The sequence below is a fragment of the Schistocerca cancellata genome, chromosome 8 (genome assembly GCF_023864275.1).
Source record: "Schistocerca cancellata isolate TAMUIC-IGC-003103 chromosome 8, iqSchCanc2.1, whole genome shotgun sequence".
Lineage (NCBI taxonomy): Eukaryota > Metazoa > Arthropoda > Insecta > Orthoptera > Acrididae > Schistocerca > Schistocerca cancellata.
The window spans coordinates 494,488,610-494,506,675 of NC_064633.1; the positions used below are offsets into that span (position 1 = coordinate 494,488,610).

The 18,066-nt window shown below is 44.3% G+C and overlaps 1 protein-coding gene across 10 annotated transcripts in view; it reads left to right on the top strand.

The window, feature by feature from the left end:
• Nucleotides 1–18,066, top strand: part of LOC126095759 (transcriptional enhancer factor TEF-1) — a 759,916-nt gene that overhangs the window by 517,990 nt on the left and 223,860 nt on the right. For all 10 annotated transcript variants that reach the window (XM_049910557.1, XM_049910558.1, XM_049910560.1 and 7 more), the window contains one exon: nt 6,649–6,699. In XM_049910557.1, coding sequence (XP_049766514.1) covers nt 6,649–6,699 — 51 coding nt within the window. The remainder of the gene's footprint in view (nt 1–6,648; nt 6,700–18,066) is intronic.

Sequence of the window (18,066 nt, forward strand, 5' to 3'; positions counted from 1 at the left end):
CTGCCCCTCACACGCGGTAACCAGGAGTCCCAACAATGAAACTACTACGACGTATTTGTAGCACATTAAGCTAACAGAATATCATAAGATTAAATTTTAACGCGACAAATTACGGCCGTAAAAATTATGATCATTCTTTATTGAACAGCCCTCGTAAGTAGTTTTTTAGGTGTAACAATATTTACTATTGCCGGCAAAGAACCTTTGCAGAATTCTTCATTAAAATCGCCATTCCTCGTCAATATTTCACTAAACTAATGTTAAAGAAATTCGGGCACATGCGGAGGAATATCGACAGTCTTTGTTTCCGCGGGGAATCGTACACCACGTACCCTCCGCAGGCTTACGGGCAGATGTAGAGGAGCCAAATTGACTCGGAATTATTAATGAAGAGAGCGCCAGGTCAATTTGAAATGCGTTCCCGTTGACAGGAACAACAGGTTTCGGTTATTAGCTGGTGTCTGGTGGCAGACGCTGATACCGAGACGTGGAGCCGTGTTGCCGTTTCCGCGGTAGTGGCTTCCGTGATAGCCCGCGGCTTCTGCTCCGGGTAGGGACAGCCACTCTGATTCTACCCCCTCTTCGCCCCTTTTTCTTAAAATTTAATGCAAATGCGTTTCGCGTGTTCGTCGGCCATTTCTGGAACGATGCCCACGTCAAGAATTAGTTGTTTGTTGCCCATTATTCTTCGGGAGAGGGCACTTACAAATTCAAGGATTATGCAGATTGCTAAATAGCTCTGCCCTCAATTGTGGAACTCCTGCAGTCTGTAGTCTTTGGAACGAAAGCTCGGATTCCGCATTACAGACATGGCAACTGTAATCATCTGTTTTCGTTCCGTGTCGAGATTTGCGGTGTCCCAGTTTTTTTTTCCCCCGTTCCGAAACAATGTCGGGAACCTTTCATTTGTTATTGTGCTGAGCTCATGGGTGGTTACACTGCCAGACTGTTGCTCTTGGCAACTACCTGAGAATCGGCTTATTGCTCGGATATTGCTTTTGATCAGCGCTGGAACAGTAACAAAAAATTTGTAACAAGAAGCAGTTGTGAGTTGGAGATAAAGAAGGAATTAATGTCGATGTCTATCTGTAAGTCGTGTGACACCACGGCCTGGTGCATGTTTTTCTGTTGGACGCCATTTCGGCGACTTGTGTATTCTGAAAGCCAACGGCACCCGATTTTTCATCTTCCAAGTATTAGCCAGGCCCAATGTTGCTTATCTTCGGTGTTCGAGCGGGAACCAGTGTTATTGTTCGGAAGTAACTGTTCCACAACTACGCTATTTCATTATCTGGTCATCATGTGTATATGGGACGTAGCACTATCATCAAGCTGGCTTCAGCGAACATAAGGAGCTTGAAAATGTGGCTTCGGCGCCAAAACTAGCAGTGAGCACGTAAATGACGAAATTTTGTACATCTACATGATTATTCTGCAGATCACACCTAAGTGCCTGGCAGAGGGTTCACAGAACAACTTTGACTAATACTTCGCCTTACCACTCTCGAATAGCACATGGGTAAAACGAGTACTTCAATCTTGCCAAGTGAGCTCTTATTTCTCTGTCTTATCACTGCGAACCTAACGTAAGGGAAAGTATCCCATCCCGTGCAAGTGCAGGCACTCTCTCTAGCAAACCTGTCGCATCTTCTAAATTTTCTGCCTGTAAAGAGCAATATCGGGTCCGCCTTCCTCACCACACACACACACACACACACACACACACACACACATATATATATATATATATATATATATATGTGTGTGTGTGTGTGTGTGTGTGTGTGTGTGTGTGTGTGTGTGTGTGTGTGTGTGTGTGTGTTCCAGTTTAGGTCCTTCGTAAAGTAATCCCTAGGTATTTAATTGACATGTCACCATTTATGTTTTTTTGTAATTTACCGTGCAACCTAAATTTAACGGGTTCCTTACTCTTGTAGATGGTTTCGTACTTTCCATTATTTAGAGTCATTTGCCGCTTATTCCACTATGCGGGTATCTTATCTAAATCATTTCGCAATTGTTTTTACCCTTTTGACGACCTTACAAATGACAGCATTGCCTGCAAACAGTCAGAGAGAACTACTCGGACACACTGTCTTACATTTTTATATAAACTAGGGACGATCAGGGAACGCCAGTAATCACTTCTACTCGATGACTTTTCGTTAATTTCTACAAACTGTGCCCTTTCTAACAGGAAATTACTGATACAGTCGCAGAGCTGAGACGATACTTCGTAGGCATGCAATGTGATTGGAAGTCGCTTTTGAGGAACAATCTCAAAAGCCTTCTGGAGATGCAGAAATGTGGAATCAACTTGAGATCCCCTGTTGATAGCACTCATTACTTCGTGTGAATAAAGAGCTACTTGTGTTTCACGAGAACGATATTCTCTGAACGCATGCCTAGTGTGTTAATAGACAGTATTCTTCCAGGTAGTTAATAATGTTAGAACACAGTATTTGCTCCACTGCAAATCGATGTCATTGATATGGGTTTGCAGTTCAGTTGTGGGTCAGCAAATGGAACCAATAATTTATTCCGGTTGTCATGTACAACTTGTGCCTTTTCTAACGCTTAGGAATTATCTACTTCAATTTCACTACAGTGTAAACTAACGTACTTCTAATAGCATCAAATACTCTTCCACCAACTGTGTTTAATCTGTCATTTCTGAACACCGTTATGTGTTCATAAAAACTTCGAATGAACTTATCTCCGGCCTTAGCCAGCTTTCGGTCCCTACAAACTACTTGAACTTCCGTGCTTTCTGTTAGCTCTTGGAGCTATAGTACCGATTGTTCCTAGATTTGCTCTCGTTTGCCCTGCATCCTTTGAGAGTGAAGCCCTTTTTGTATTTTCTTAAGACCCTCTACACTGCAGCCTACACAGTTGCAGAACCGCCTCAGCATCTGATTAAGACCCTTTATTCAGCTCTGTAGTAGAGATGCAAGACTGATATAATCTTTACCGCTTCCGATAGCCGCCGGAAACAAGAGAGAAGCACTTCAGATCAAACTACACGTGTCATTAGTACCGACGTTAGCCGCCACGTGCAGTTGGCCAGCACCCTGTGCTCTTCATGGCATGACATCTGGGACGACTCTCCCCCTCTCCCCGCTATCGCACAAAGTGCACACTGGACTCCCTAAGGAGCCCGCATTACGCGTCTAATATTGGAGCTCCCAATTACCAGTGATCCGACTCTGTAAATGTCCGGAGCTTGTTGGTAGAGAAGCCTCTGGCGATAACAGGACAAGCGACTGTATCTGGCCCTGGAACTTTATTAGCCACAGATAGCTCCCGAAACCTATTTGTCAGACGAAACTGCAAGGTATTTCGAGCGGCTTTCTAGAAAGTCTTTAAATGCGTGCCATACCTGAAACAACGTACCACTTTACTATATGGGAGGGGTCAACCTTTGTGCAGGCAATGATGGACTGATCAGGGGGAACGAAGGACGTACTGGACGTATCTCGGATTTTCCAAGTTCGCCTTCCTCCTCCCCCCCCCCCCCCTTACACACACACACACACACACACACACACACACACACACACACCCCACACACACCACACACACACACACACACACACACACAAAGTGATCTTTCAAGCTGTGTGGCCAATGCCGACACGGCCTGGAGCTGTGAGAGAAGGGTCACCAATTCAGCTCTCGTCCGAATACAGCAATCGTAGTCCCTGTCCATACTAGAGACGGCACAACTCTACACTACGCAGTTACTAAAAACGGGGTACAGTGCCTAGTAAATACACAGCACACAACAATTTAAGAATTTAAACTAAAAGTCACACAGGTAAATCAAAATGTCACATTAGTTCAAAGATCGTAAAACAATTCACAAACGAACACTGTGCCCCAGTTTTCTCCTTTACATCTATGCACGTTTCGGGGAAGTTTCACCATCGTCAGTGGCTGCATTTTCTGTCCTTAATAGCACGCACCGATGTTAATGTGCTATTAAGAAAATAAAATTAGCTCAGGAACGATGGATTGAAAAGAAGAAACTTTTGTTTAAAACAATTTTAATACAGCATTTATTTTAAGTTCCGGTTGCACTTTTTTTTTTTTACAGTAAGACTAGTTTCGATCTCCCTGGATTATCTTCAGATCTACGTGCTTACTTCAGCAACCCGTCGTGTTTGTATCAAAACCACACATCAGAATACTATTTGGAGCGAGCTGTGTTAACAGATTTAGCCAAAGTCGTCGAAAATTTCCGTCAGCGAACTGTGTCCGTTGTAAAGCTCAAAGCGACTTCGCTGAAATGTAGGAGGTCATTCTGAATATGGAATTCTAAACGATGTCCCGTTAGATAATGTCCATGAGTTATGTATGATATTAGCTTTGGCTCAAGCAGAATTGTGTAAATGAGTTCAGCGTATAGTTAGTGCGCGTAAAGAAGGAAAACGCTCTTTGAAGCGTAACAGTTACTTTTGTTTTGCTTGGCGCGATTCTGTTGCCGCATGCTGTCGACTTCCTGTAGTTAATTATTCTGTAGTAGTTGGATATTGTGACGATGATTGCGTTGTACTCGAAAATTTGTATCTAATCCCTATAGAAGTATTAAACCCTTGCGTAATATTCTACACAAAAACAGTTCGCAGCTAAGCTGCTATTGTGTAAACAAAGCTTAGCTACAGTTATGTAGACAGTCTGGTACATTGCCTCTCCGATGATGAATAGACCTGCCGCCAAATGCAAGTTCTAACGACGCGATGAAGAGTGTGCTCATGTTACATGTTTCCAGTAAATTATAGTCGGCCGCCGTAACTTGAGAAGTAGCAGCTCTGTGTAAATAGCTAGCGAGCATCGTGGCGCAACCACGTAACTTTTCGAAGAAAGAAGGAAAGAGCCGGCATCTAATGGCGATCCAATAGTTAATGGATGATGCTCTTATCATACTTCTCCAGTCACAACAGTGATGCCACTGAAGCAGATCGTTAACGGTATAACGTTGTATTCGTTAGTTCGCTATTCATTACATCGCCGGATTACTTTTCTCTTCCGCTATTTGGGTCTTTGCCCGCGTGGTCGGTAGTATCTTACACAGAATCCCTTCATTCGGTTTACACTGTGTCGTGATTCTGTACGTGCTGGCAACCTGGTGATCATGTGCCTCTGCTCCCAGTGCAACCTACATACTGTTGATTTAAATCCTTTGAACTGAAATACTGGAACAATAAACTCCTCTCGCCTGTTATCGTGCCGTCGCTATTTATCTATTTTGACCAAGAAGGAGGCACAATTGCTTAATCATACATGCTCAACGTGCACTACGAAGATGCTATAAACAACAACTCTCTCTCTCTCTCTCTCTCTCTCTCTCTCTCTCTCTCTGTGTGTGTGTGTGTGTGTGTGTGTGTGTGTGTGTGTGTGTGTGTGTGTGTGCGCGCGCGTGTGTGTGTGTGTCCTTTAGATCTGACAGTTGTCAGTGTAAAATGACAAAATACCACATGAAATCTACCTTTGATTTAATCGCATAATAGTTACCGGGTAAAGTAGTAGTAAAATATTCACGCGGAGTCATTCAGTTCCTTTACTTGTTGTAAACCAAGCAATGTTTGCTACATTTTAACGGTGTCGTTTTACTCTCATTGAACACGCATTTCTTGTAAAGACATGCGCTTTTTCTTTGTAATCAAATTTCTAGCCCTTGCCGGTCATCGTAGTACGTGAAATTTACGTCCAGGAGAAACAATGCGGTATCGAACCTGATAATTTTCAAAAATAAAATTCATTGATGCAGTTAATGCACGCGCTGTTGTAAATGATCAGTTATTTAGTTATAAGCGTCGGAAATTATGAGGTATAAGGGGCAGTCGAATGAAAGCGGGACCATGAAATGGTTCCATTAAAAGATAATCACCACGCAGGTAAAGACATGTAAGTCACTAGGAGACAAGACTGTCCATTCCTCTTTCGTGGTCCCAATGTGGCGGGTGTTCGGTTTTCATTTGACTGCTTTCTCATATGTACTGATATATTGTTTTTCCTTCTATGTCAGCGTGTTAGTACATTTTCAACATTAATTTTTACATTAAATTTCTGGTTTACGCATTCGATCTCATATTACAGAATGAGTTTTCACTCTGCAGCGGAGTGTGTGCTTCTTTTGAAACATCTGACATATGTGGCAAACCGGATCTCGATGCCGGAAACTCTGCCTTTTGCCTCCTCTTATTTAACAGTGCTAACCAAAAGGAACACACAGTGTGGTTTTTTTCCCCACAAGTTTTCACATCTTGTGATTTATGGCTAGCATGGGAATTCAAGCATGAACACGCCGATGTCCTGAAGAATGCGTAGGAAATAATTTATTTAAAAATTTACTTTCTGTATTTAATTTTAATATCAGCTATACAAAAGTTTCCTTCCGGCCACCTGGTTGGCTATAGAAAGTCTCGAAGCACTCGAGTACATGCCTTTAGCATTACTGTGGCAGTGTAAATAAATGGTTTGTGCATGCATGTTTAGTAGATTTTTGACGCCTTGTAGTAGCGTCGTGACCGTTAGACTGCATGTGTTTGCTGTCCCCAGAGATTTGACCCTCGCATGTATCGTAGCGTACCCTTTGTAGAGAGAAATGATGGCAGAGGCACTGAAATGTGTTGTGCGTGGTTTCAGGGCGTTGTGCTATGTACGCGGAGGTGGGCAAGGAGTCCATGGACCACCTAGGTAAGCGGCGGCGCCTTTCCCAGTGTTTTGTCTAGAAGTGTGTGTGTGTGTGTGTGTGTGTGTGTGTGTGTGTGTGTGTGTGTGTGTGTGTGTAGCTGGCACTGCTGCGTAGACACTGGGATTGCTCTCAGCGCAGGCGCGACGCGGCAGCCTCGAGAATACTCTGTGTGCTTTGTAAATCTGCCTTCACAAGTTAATGCCTGACGGGCATGGAAGAATCTAACTTCATGGGCCCTTGTGGGGAGAATTGCCGCCACTTTGCGCTCGCTGTATCCCTAGAAAGCCAGTGTTGTAGCAGATGTTCTTGCTCACAAGGTAGCAAAATAACCTAATGTTTGACTTACAGAAATTATCCCCTGCGAATGAATGAAAAGTACGTGGCAGAGAATACTTTTTATTGCACCTTACGTTACTGTTTCTTTCTTTACCTTTCGGGGATGGAGCATAGGGACAATCACGGCTTATAAGTCTGTGTTCAAGCTATGATTTGCTTAATTTTATCTGCGCAATCTCAACAGAATAGATACGTTGGAGACTGAAAATTTATAGTTTCTGGCCTGAATCACGATTGTCGCAAGATGTATGGATTCTTCAGTTGTCCGCCGTTTAAGATTTCTCATCATTTCTGTAATGGCCGGAGACGTTCAGTGAGCACATTGATTTTCACTAGAAAGTTAATTTCAGTCAATGCTCACAAAACTGTGTAGTGGCTATACCAGCCTCTACTGTCCACTAATTTTCAGTGAGCACCTTTTTATGTTTCGCCGATGGCTGCGTCACAACATGTTGTAACAGCACTTCAGAAAGGAAGTTACGCATTATTGTTACTGATGAAGTAACTTTTATTGAAAGCTGCAAACATTTAAAAGTTGGCTCTGAGCACTATGGGACTCAACTGCTGAGGTCATTAGTCGGTACATGATAGTGTTGGTCAACATAATCAGTAACACTCTGTAAATAACAAGCGTTCAATTCCTCGACGATAGAAATCTGTTCCTTTGTCACGGAACCATTCGACAACCAGTGCGTGGACGTCCTCGTCGCTGGAAAAAAATTTACCGTATAGAATTGCCTCACAGATAACTGCATCATTTGCAAAAGGCCTCAGATTGCAACTGAAACTATCCACTTATTCGTTATGTGCAACACGCACAATAATGAATGAGACTATATGTTTGGAGCACAACATTGAACGGAAGTCAATGATGGACTTGGAAGAAAGCGGAAAAGAGAAATGAAGCGTTTGAGACGTGGTGCTGTAGAAGAATGTTGAAAATTAGATGGACTGATAAGAAAAATGGTTTCTTCGCGAAATCAGCGGAGAGAGAAGCACGTGGAAAACATCAGCACGAACAAGGGACAGGATGATAGGATCTGTGGTAAGGCAGCAAGAAGTAATTTCCATGTTAGCCGAGGGAACGGTAAAAGTTAGAATGTGGAGATGAAGGCAGGGGTGGGGGTGTATCCAAAAAATAATGAGGACTTTGGGTGCAAGTGCGTCTCTGAGGTGACGATGTTGGCACGAGAGGAATTCGTGGCGGCGACATCAAAACAGTCAGAAGGCAGATGATCCTCAGAAAAGCAAGTCATCCTCATCCTATTACACACTTCTGGATCATACCAAATGTTACTTCAACGTCTCTGCATAATTCTCCATTTAGCATCTACTGCATAATGTTATATTCACCCACTGTTTCTTAAAGACTCATCATCCAAGGGGCTGCACTTCTTTTCCGAGCCACTTAGGTACTAGTGAAATTGTCGTATCGTGAACATTATCGGTCTCGATTCCTCTACAGTGCTGTAAAAAAAAAAAATGTTCACATCCTTCAGCATTTAGCGTTTGCTTAATGGCCGTAAGAGGACCACAACCCAATCACGAAAAACAGTCCCATATCGCAAAGCCTCCTCATTTGCACTTCACTGCTGCACCACACATGTTGGAAGGTAACGTTCTTTTGGGATTTTCCAAACCCTAACCCTTCCATCGTATTGCTTTAGGGTAGAGCGTGACTCATCGCTCCAAGTCAATCGTTTCCATTCGTTCACTGTCCAGTGCTTTCCCTCTGTACACCACCTCAAGCGTCGCTTAACATTGGCAACAGAAATCTGTGGCTTATGAGGAACTGCTCGAACACTGTACCTCATTTTTTAACTCCCTACGCACAGTCTTTGTGCTAGCCGTAGTGCTCGTAGCAATTTCTAGCTCTCGAGTGATTAATTCCACCGGTTACATGAGCTTTTTTACAACCACCCGCCGCAATGTTCGGTGGTCCCTATTCATCAATATATAAAGTCTGCCTGTTCTTGTGGTTGTTCCTTCGCCAGCTGTAGGAGGGTCGAAATCTCCGCGATGGGTTTATTGCCCAGGCGACTTAGTCCACGTTTTGAAGTCACTGCCATCTCCTGACATCCATTCTGCTGTTACTGCTTCTCTCCTGACAACACATTACTTCACATCTACTTTTATACTGGTCTGTCCGCCTCGCGTGGCATCTAGCGGTCAGTTCTGCGTTGCATTGGAGTCTGCGGATACTTCAGATCTAGTAGATGTTGGTTGCAGCTGAAATGACTTGCCACTGTCTTCATCAAACCATTCTCCGATTTCAGTATCGGGAAAGGTGGCGCAGTGGTACACACTAATCTAGCTTCGGGAGGAAGACGATTAAAATAACTGTCCTCCTATCCTGATGTCGGTTTTTCTACCAAATCTAATAAAACAGCTGCTGGGATGGTACTCATGAAAAGGACATGACCTGTTTTCTTCCATATCCTTTCCCCGTTGAGCATATACTCACTTTCTAACGACTTCGTTGTTGACGGCACGCTAAACCCTAATCTTCCTACCTTCCTTCAGACAAAGTCATTACAAGCACATAAACCTTGTTCCACTGTAATGAATGCTGGCTGTATGACTAACGTTAGCTAAAGCCATGTAAACTGCTAAAAAGAAGTGTCTTCTCTCGGGCGGCTGTACAGCTCCTTTGTTACAGTAGCAAGCACCGGTCGTACCTGCTGTTATTGGCAGTCGGAAGGAAATCCGTTAAGTAACGGTAGCTGCTGCCCGTGGCGACAGAGAGAGATTGAAGGTTGGAAGTGCTACCTCTTCAAGTCTAACGTGCTTTGCCGTCACTTCCCAGCCCACGCGATGAAGAGAAAGTGTGGACAACACTATGTTAGGTGTTCGTGTACAGTTTGGGTATCCAGAAGTTCCGTAATATAGCGTCTTCGGCTCTTTATTTTACACCTGTCTTTTAAGTTATCTTGATATTCTTGTGGAGGCCTTCGCTTTTTCCAGGTTTGTACCGGGTTAACACGTTTGCTACATATCTATTTCAGATTCACCTCTCAAATTCCTTTAAAAATATCTGTGTTTGGCATTTGTTCACAGCTTGTAAGAAGATTCGCTTTGCCCTCTACATCAGTTCTCAGCGAAATCCTGTAAAGTGTGTTTAAGAGGGTAAGTTTATTGCATCACACACTTCATTACTCCCCTTGCCGTTCACGGTCGGAGTTGTGGAATCATTGACTGTATAGCTCTGTGCACTTTGTTTTTATTAGCTCAATCAAATATATTGTCTAAGGGACCGATTGGAGAAAAATGTTCGTAAACCCGCCCCAGCAAGATGTTACAATTTTTGACGTTAGTTTCTGCGAGATAAAGTTTGTCTTACTTCGAACATAGGGTAATTTGTGTTACACTCTTTCAAACAAGAGTGTGACAACTGTCACTGCCCTTTGTAAAGGTCATATTTACTCTGCAGTCTGACGTGGTATGGATCTCAAACTCCAGAGGTATATTCCGCTTTTACCCCGGAAAATGAAGCTATCTTCTTTGAATTGTTGCGTCCTTGTACCAAATGAACAGTCCAGCAATGACAAATTGTAGTCATGGAAACAGCGAGCGATTTCGACGCTATTCGGATTTTGATATGGGCGTGGAAGGGAAGCAGTATATTACACCGATTGTGGATGACAAACTGCAACTGTGATTTAAATTGGCGATTGATATAGGTATGCGATTTATTGTACCGTTAACCAGTTTTCGAGCCACTACAGGCTTGTCATCAGACACACATGTTAGAGAAGCATTACATTTTGACTATGTGCAGCTTGGAAATTAAGATGGTGATTGTATTGCGTCTTGATATGACAAATTCATGAACATTTTAGCCAGGGGCACGCGCGCTTGTGCGTTTGACACACGCACACACACGTGCGCGCGCGTGTTTGTGTGCGTGCAACACACATCCATTTAAACCTCCTTATTGTAGTGAAACCTTGGTCTCTCACTAAAAATTTTACATGTCGTTCTTAAAAAGATGAATTCTCCCAGAATCAATCGCAGGAGACAAAAAGAAACAAAAAATAGGTATTAATCTGTGAGAGATGGGTTGGGGGGAGGGAGGCGGAGGCAGGAAGAGATAAGGAACCACAGCTCATTACAGATAAGTGTTGATGCGTACTTGAAGTCTTCGGCAGGCGAGAAATTGCAGATTTCCTGTCTTGTTAACAACTCCCCTCATTATTGTATTTCGCTTTCTAATTGAAGGTGGCGCAAGTAATCGTTATTTCAAAGTGTTTCTCCCTTGATCATAAACTGATTAAATCTATTTTCAATGCCTGACAGAATAACTTACTGTCATAATACGTTTTTCATTCTGTCAATCAGTTTTTGCACAACATATCACATTTCTTTATTCATTTTTCTCTCATCATTGTCTTGTTTTGTATTTTATTTTTACTGTGCATTAAACCGATTTCGACTTATTAGAGTATTCAGATGATGAATTAGTAATAAGTTTTGCAGTTACTCTTGAGCTGAAGAGCCCCGGAGAATTGCTCACAGAGTAAATATATGTGAACTCTTGATCACCGGAACTGAAGACTGGGTCAAAAGCGATAGCAAACAGTCATCGTCAGAGAGCATCATATTCGAAGCACAAATTAATGCTTGGACTGTATGGAGACGAGAGGGATTTGTGCGTGCTTGCACAAAACGCTCAGTAATGCACGACTGTCCAGCATGCGGTTGTGTAGCCGGGTTTACGCTAGCGGGTTTTTCCGTCGGATCCGGCGTTACGAGTGAGCGACTGTCCACCGCACCGCGGCGTGTCGGCTGGTCAGCAGAGGGTTGATGTTTTATAGACGGGCCGGAGCGCGAGAGGTGCTGCTCTATTGATGAGCAGCCGCATAAGCTGCTGGCGCCGCTAAGCTGGCTCTTCATTACCGCAGCGGGTCCGAGGCCCTGAAATATTCAGCGCGGCTTAAAGGCCACCCATTAGCCACACACCTGTTCGCCGCCCATCCATCGACCTCCCCGCGAGCGACACGTGCTGATGTGATGCGTGTGTTGTTTAGTTTTGCACACGATTCACCCTCTGCAAAGCGGACTCAACGGCGGTACCTGTCGAAGAAGCGAACCTGTGTTAGGGAACCGTAAAATGTTGCGAAAACTTAAAATGAAGGGGTCAGCGTTGACTTCATGTTACATATGCAGAGGTCGACGGAAGACAGCAGTACCCCATAAGAGCGTATTTTGAGTTATTACGTTCTATATGCACAGTTAAATTCAAAGATAAAATTACTTGATACAAATCCGTTTATGTAACAGACGGTTCTTTCCAGCGAGACATACGCAGTTAGCTGTTACCTGCTAGTGGTGCATTCGAATGCATAATACATTACATGGTCAGACTAATCCTTATGAAACCGAGAATTACCATTTACTTCCGCCGACCTCTTCGTGTATTTGTGTAATTCAAAGACACGAACATAAATGCAAAAAGACAACAGTTTATATAGTAGACAGTTCTAACGATCACATTACAGTGTCAACGTGTCAAAAGCCTGAATAAACACCTTTTGGCGTGCGGAAAGAGTGTCAATGAGGTGCTGGAACGTACTGACAGAGACCTGGAGCTGTGCCGACTCCATTGTCATGACCATCTGCGCTAGGTTTGTCAATTTAGGATCCACGACGTGAATAGACCGACCGAGGTGGTCTCACAGATTCGCGATTGCATTTGATTCCGGCAAGTTTTGGTGGTCAGGGCAACACGGTTAACTCTTCCTTGTTCTCTTCGAACCACACACGTGCACTGCGAGCTCCGTGACACGTTGCATTGTCTTGCTGGTAGATGCCATCGTACCGAAGAAGAAATAAACTTCATTTAGGGGTGGACGTTGTCCGCAAAGATATATTCGTACTTGTGTTGATGCAGTGTGCGTTCCAGAATGACGAGATCGCCCAGGGAATCTCACGAAAACATTCCCGAGACCATAACACTCCCTCCTTCCGACGATTGTTGCAGGGCCGTACACGCCAAGGGCCATTTGTCGGATGAAGCATGAAACGAGATTAATCTGGAAAGGCCACCTGTCGCCACTCAGTGGACGTCCGCTTCGAGACTAGCGTGCAGATTCCAGCCTTCGTCGCAGGCGAAAAACAGTTATCACGCCTGCATGAACCAGGCACCTGCTGCTCAGACCCGTACTCATCAGTGTTTGCTGAAGACATTGTTGGGAGCCCCTTGTTTCACCTGGGCGGTGAGTTGCTACGTCTTCGTCTGAATACTTCTCCGTAGCCGTCGTTCACCCCTGTCACCCGTGACCCTTGGTGTACAACAGTTGCCTCGGTGTCGGTTTTGGATAGCGCCATTTTGCCATACACGGGCTACCTGAACTTCGGCAGCACGCGAACAGTTATCAAACTTAGCCATTTCGAAGATGCTTCCACCCGTGGCCTGAAACCCAACGATCATTCCCTTTTGGAAGTCAGATACATCGCTCCGTTTCCGCGTTACGGCACCGACTGCACTGGTTTCTGCTTTCCCCTGAACATGCTTTATACAAGGTGGTCCATTGATAGTGATCGGGCCAAGTATCTCACGAAATATGCATCAAACGAAAAAAACTACAAAGAACGAAACTCGTCTAGCTTGAAGGGGGAAACCAGATGGCGCTATGGCTGGCCCGCTAGATGGCGCTTCCACAGGTCAAACGGATATCAACTGCGTTTTTTTTAAATAGGAACCTCCAGTTTTTATCACATATTCGCGTAGAACGTAAAGAAATATGAATGTTTTAGTTGGACCTCTTTCCGATTTGTGATAGATGGCGCGGTAATAGTCACAAGCATCTATGTACGTGTTATCACGTAACATTCCGCCAGTGCGGACTGTATTTGCTTCGTGATACATTACCCGTGTTAAAATGGACCGTTTACCAATTGCGGAAAATGTCGATATCGTGTTGATGTATGGCTATTGTGATCAAAATGCCCAACGGGCGAGTGCTATGTATGCTGCTCGGTATCCTGGACGACATCATCCAAGTGTCTGGACCGTTCGCCGGATAGTTACGTTATTTAAGGAAACAGGAAGTGTTCAGCCACATGTGAAACGTCAACCATGGCCTGTAACAAATGATGATGCCCAAGTAGGTGTTTCAGCTGCTGTCGCGGCTAATCAGCATATCAGTAGCAGACAAATTGGGCGAGAATCGAGAATCTCAAACAAGTCGGTGTTGAGAATGCTACATCAACATCGATTGGACCCGTACCATATTTCTATGCACCAGGAATTGCATGGTGTACAGTTCTGCTACTGGGCACAAGAGAAATTACGGGACGATGACAGATTTTTTGCACGCGTTCTATATAGCGACGAAGCGTCGTGCATAATATGCACTATTGCGCAATGGAAATCCACGATGGCTGCGACAAGTGGAACATCAGCGACCTTGGCGGGTTAATGTATGGTGCGGTATTATGGGAGGAAGGATAATTGGCCCCCATTTTGTCGATGAAAATCTAAATGGTGCAATGTATGCTGATTCCCTACGTGATGTTCTACCGATGTTACTACAAGATGTTTCACTGCATGACAGAATGGCGATGTACTTCCAACATGATAGATGTCCGGCACACAGCTCGCGTGCGTTTGAAGCGGTATTGAATAGCATATTTCATGACAGGTGGATTGGTCGTCGAAGCACCATACCATGGCCCGCAGGTTCACCGTATCTGACGTCTCCGGATTTCTTTCTGTGGGGAAAGTTGAAGGATATTTGCTATCGTGATCCACCGACAACGCCTGACAACATGCGTCAGCGCATTGTCAATGCATGTGCGAACATTACGGAAGGCGGACTAATCGTTGTTGAGAGGAATGTCATTACACGTATTGCCAAATGCATTGAGTTTGACGGACATCATTTTGAGCATTTATTGCATTAATGTGGTATTTACAGGTAATCACCCTTAATAGCATGCGTTCTCAGAAATGATAAGTTCACAAAGGTACATGTATCACATTTGAACGACCGAAATAAAATGTTCAAACGTACCTACGTTCTGTATTTTATTTTATTAAACCTACCTGTTACCAACTGTTCGTTTAAAATGGTGTGCCATATGTTTGTGACTATTACAGCGCCATCTATCACAAAGCGAAAAAAGTGGTCCAACTAAAACATTCATATTTCTTTACGTACTACACGAATATGTAATAGAAATCGAGGTTCCTATTTTACAAAACGCCGTTGGTATCCGTTTGACCTATGGCAGCGCCATCTAGCGGGCCAACCATAGCGCCATCTGGTTTCCCCCTTTAAGCTAGACAAGTTTCGTTCTTTGTAGTTTTTTCGTTTGACGCTTATTTCGTGAGATATTTGGCCCGGCCACGAACAATGGACCACCCTGTATGCCCTCCACTGCTAGCGGTGTCGTCTGTGATATGTTACTGCACATTGACGTCGAACATAGGCTGTGGCCACGTTAATGTGACTGGGCCGTGTAGAACTACATGCTAGAGTGCGCACAGTGTGTAAGGAGCATTCAGAAAGAAAGGAGCCGGAGGCTGTTAAATGAAAACCGCTGAAGGGATTATAATGCCGCTGCCTACGGAAGGTGGTGTGGTCGCAAGAAGAGCGCTGAGACCCCAAACCCGCCGTTAGAGAGATATGGGCGCACATCCATATGACGACAGAGCGAACACGTGCACGCGTCGACCATCCACTGCAGTCAGTCTTGCTGAAAACGGTGAAATGGAAGCTTCAGAAGAAGAGCAAAGGGGCGTAGTGCGTTTGATCACTGTGGAAGGAGTGCGGGGCACAAGTGTACGAAGATCGCTACATGTCCGTTGCAAAGGTCTGGCGTGCCACGAGCGATACATGGAAAGACGGTTGTCGTTGGCCAGTGACACTAGATCTGGAACCTCACTCGACACTACCGATGCCATTGTCCAACTGGTGGATGCCCTCATTATTGAAGAAAGGCGAGTTAAAGTGTCAACCGTTGCTGCACAGATCAAATTGTGTGTCTGAATTACAATTGACGTGGTGTGCTCTCCGTAAACTTTTCGGTGATTTGTCTTCCCCGCACTCCTTCCGTCGTCAGGAAACGCTCTAGACCCATTTTCACTTCTTCTGAAGCCTCCATTTCTGTTTTCAGCACTACTGAGCTCAGTGGGCAGTCGACCCGTCCACGTCCTCGCCCTTGACGAATGTCCTGTGTCCCTCTAGCGGCAAGTTTTGAGCCTCAGCGCTCTAACAGGGACCACACTTTCAATGAAATTACGATTTCTTAATCGGTTTTCATTCTACAGCCTCCGGCTCGTCTCTTTTTGAATGTTCCTTATAACCTGGCCCGTAGCTGGGCAGGAGCCGTAGTAAGAAAGGGAACAACGGTGGTGGTGGTGGTGGTGGTGGTGGTGGTTCGCTTGTGAACGACCACCTTGCGGTATAGGAGAGTGGCAGTTCGACAGATGAAGCGTATTCACAAACGTGTATGTCTCATAACTTGCAAGCTACAGCTACAGCTGCAGTCTGTCTGTAAACTGAAAAGCGAGCAGCGTTGCGGGTGGATTAGGTAGCCTTTCCCGGAAGAACCAGTTACCTGCTGTACAGGCTCACCAAGAGAATCAGTTACCCGCTTAGCAGTGCAATACAGCGCAGCGTGCGGTGATGTACGAAGATTCTGTTGACGTGCGTTTCATGCATTGGTTAGTTACTTCAGTATTCCCTACAACATTGACACATTTAGTGAAATTTAGACGCTCCGGGACACTGCCACTCATTTAAGAGGCGCAGAGTGGAAGGGCCAATATAACATTGGGAAACAGCTTGGTTAGAGAGAGAGAGAGAGAGAGAGAGAGAGAGAGAGAGAATGAGAGGGGGGAGGGGGGAACTCGCCTACACACTCTTCACCTTTCGTACATATTATAGCGAGTCTGCAACCGATCGTAGTATTAACAGGTTATGTCGGTACAACCAGTAATTCGAGAAGTACAGACGTTCAGAGTCAGTAGTATCTCATTAGAGTACTGAAAAATAAATAGTCGCATAAACAAAGGATCAACCAAAGAAAAGCTAGTCCATGGTCCCACAAGCAGTATTTAAAAACACATGAAAAGGGTAAAAAAAATTAGCTTTGTGCGTGACGTCGCTTACTACGATACCGACATTGTAAAATAAAGAACGCAGAAATTGTGTGTGTCAGTACCTCAAGAGGCATGGATCAAATTAATGTATTGTCTTGTGCGGGTTGCTGGAAAAAGGAGGAGAAATTAAAGGGAAGTAGGAAAAAAGCACTTAAATACATTTTATTACCACTAGAGCATTTATTGATTTCTCCATCATTTATAATTCTGTATTCATTATGACGTTTAATCTGTTATCTCACACAATACCGGAGATTTTACCCGTTTTTCCAAAAAAGAATGATCTCTCTTCCTTTCTGCACTTCCTTAGCCACAGAGTTTGAATTGTGGTGTAAATATCGAAGTGAAAAATGCTTCATTTAGCGGCTGTAGAGAATGTGAAATTGGTATGGAATGGAAACGGAAGTGACCGATTGAGCAACAAAATCGGCTATTTTTTCTGTCGACAGGGCACTTATGTGGCGATGCGAAAGTCAGTGGTTCATTGGCCGTCGACGATTCGACTGATCGATGATGCAGTTCTCTTCCCCAGAATAGCCTTCACTACTATCGAGACAAAAATTCTTTTATGCATCTATTCGCGGTAGTGAGATTAACCTTTCAACTACCATAGGTAACAAATAAAAGTTGATAATCCAGAATTCATACACTGCTGCCTTAGTGCTACTGTAGTGACTCTAAGAGAGAAACTTTTCAGGGGAAACCGAAATTCCTCGCTGCGCTTAAGTGTGTGGTGCTTTTCAGTAATAGCTAACATCTGCTTCCACAGGAACTTCAGCCGTTTCACTGTGGCAGATTTTACTGTCTGCTGCTCCTAAATTTGGGACGTATTGTGTCAATCCCTGGGTACACAGCACTGCACCGCTTCCCGTGCATGGGTGGCCTTAGTTACGTACCGGCGCCGCACTTTATACCTCCTCGAATG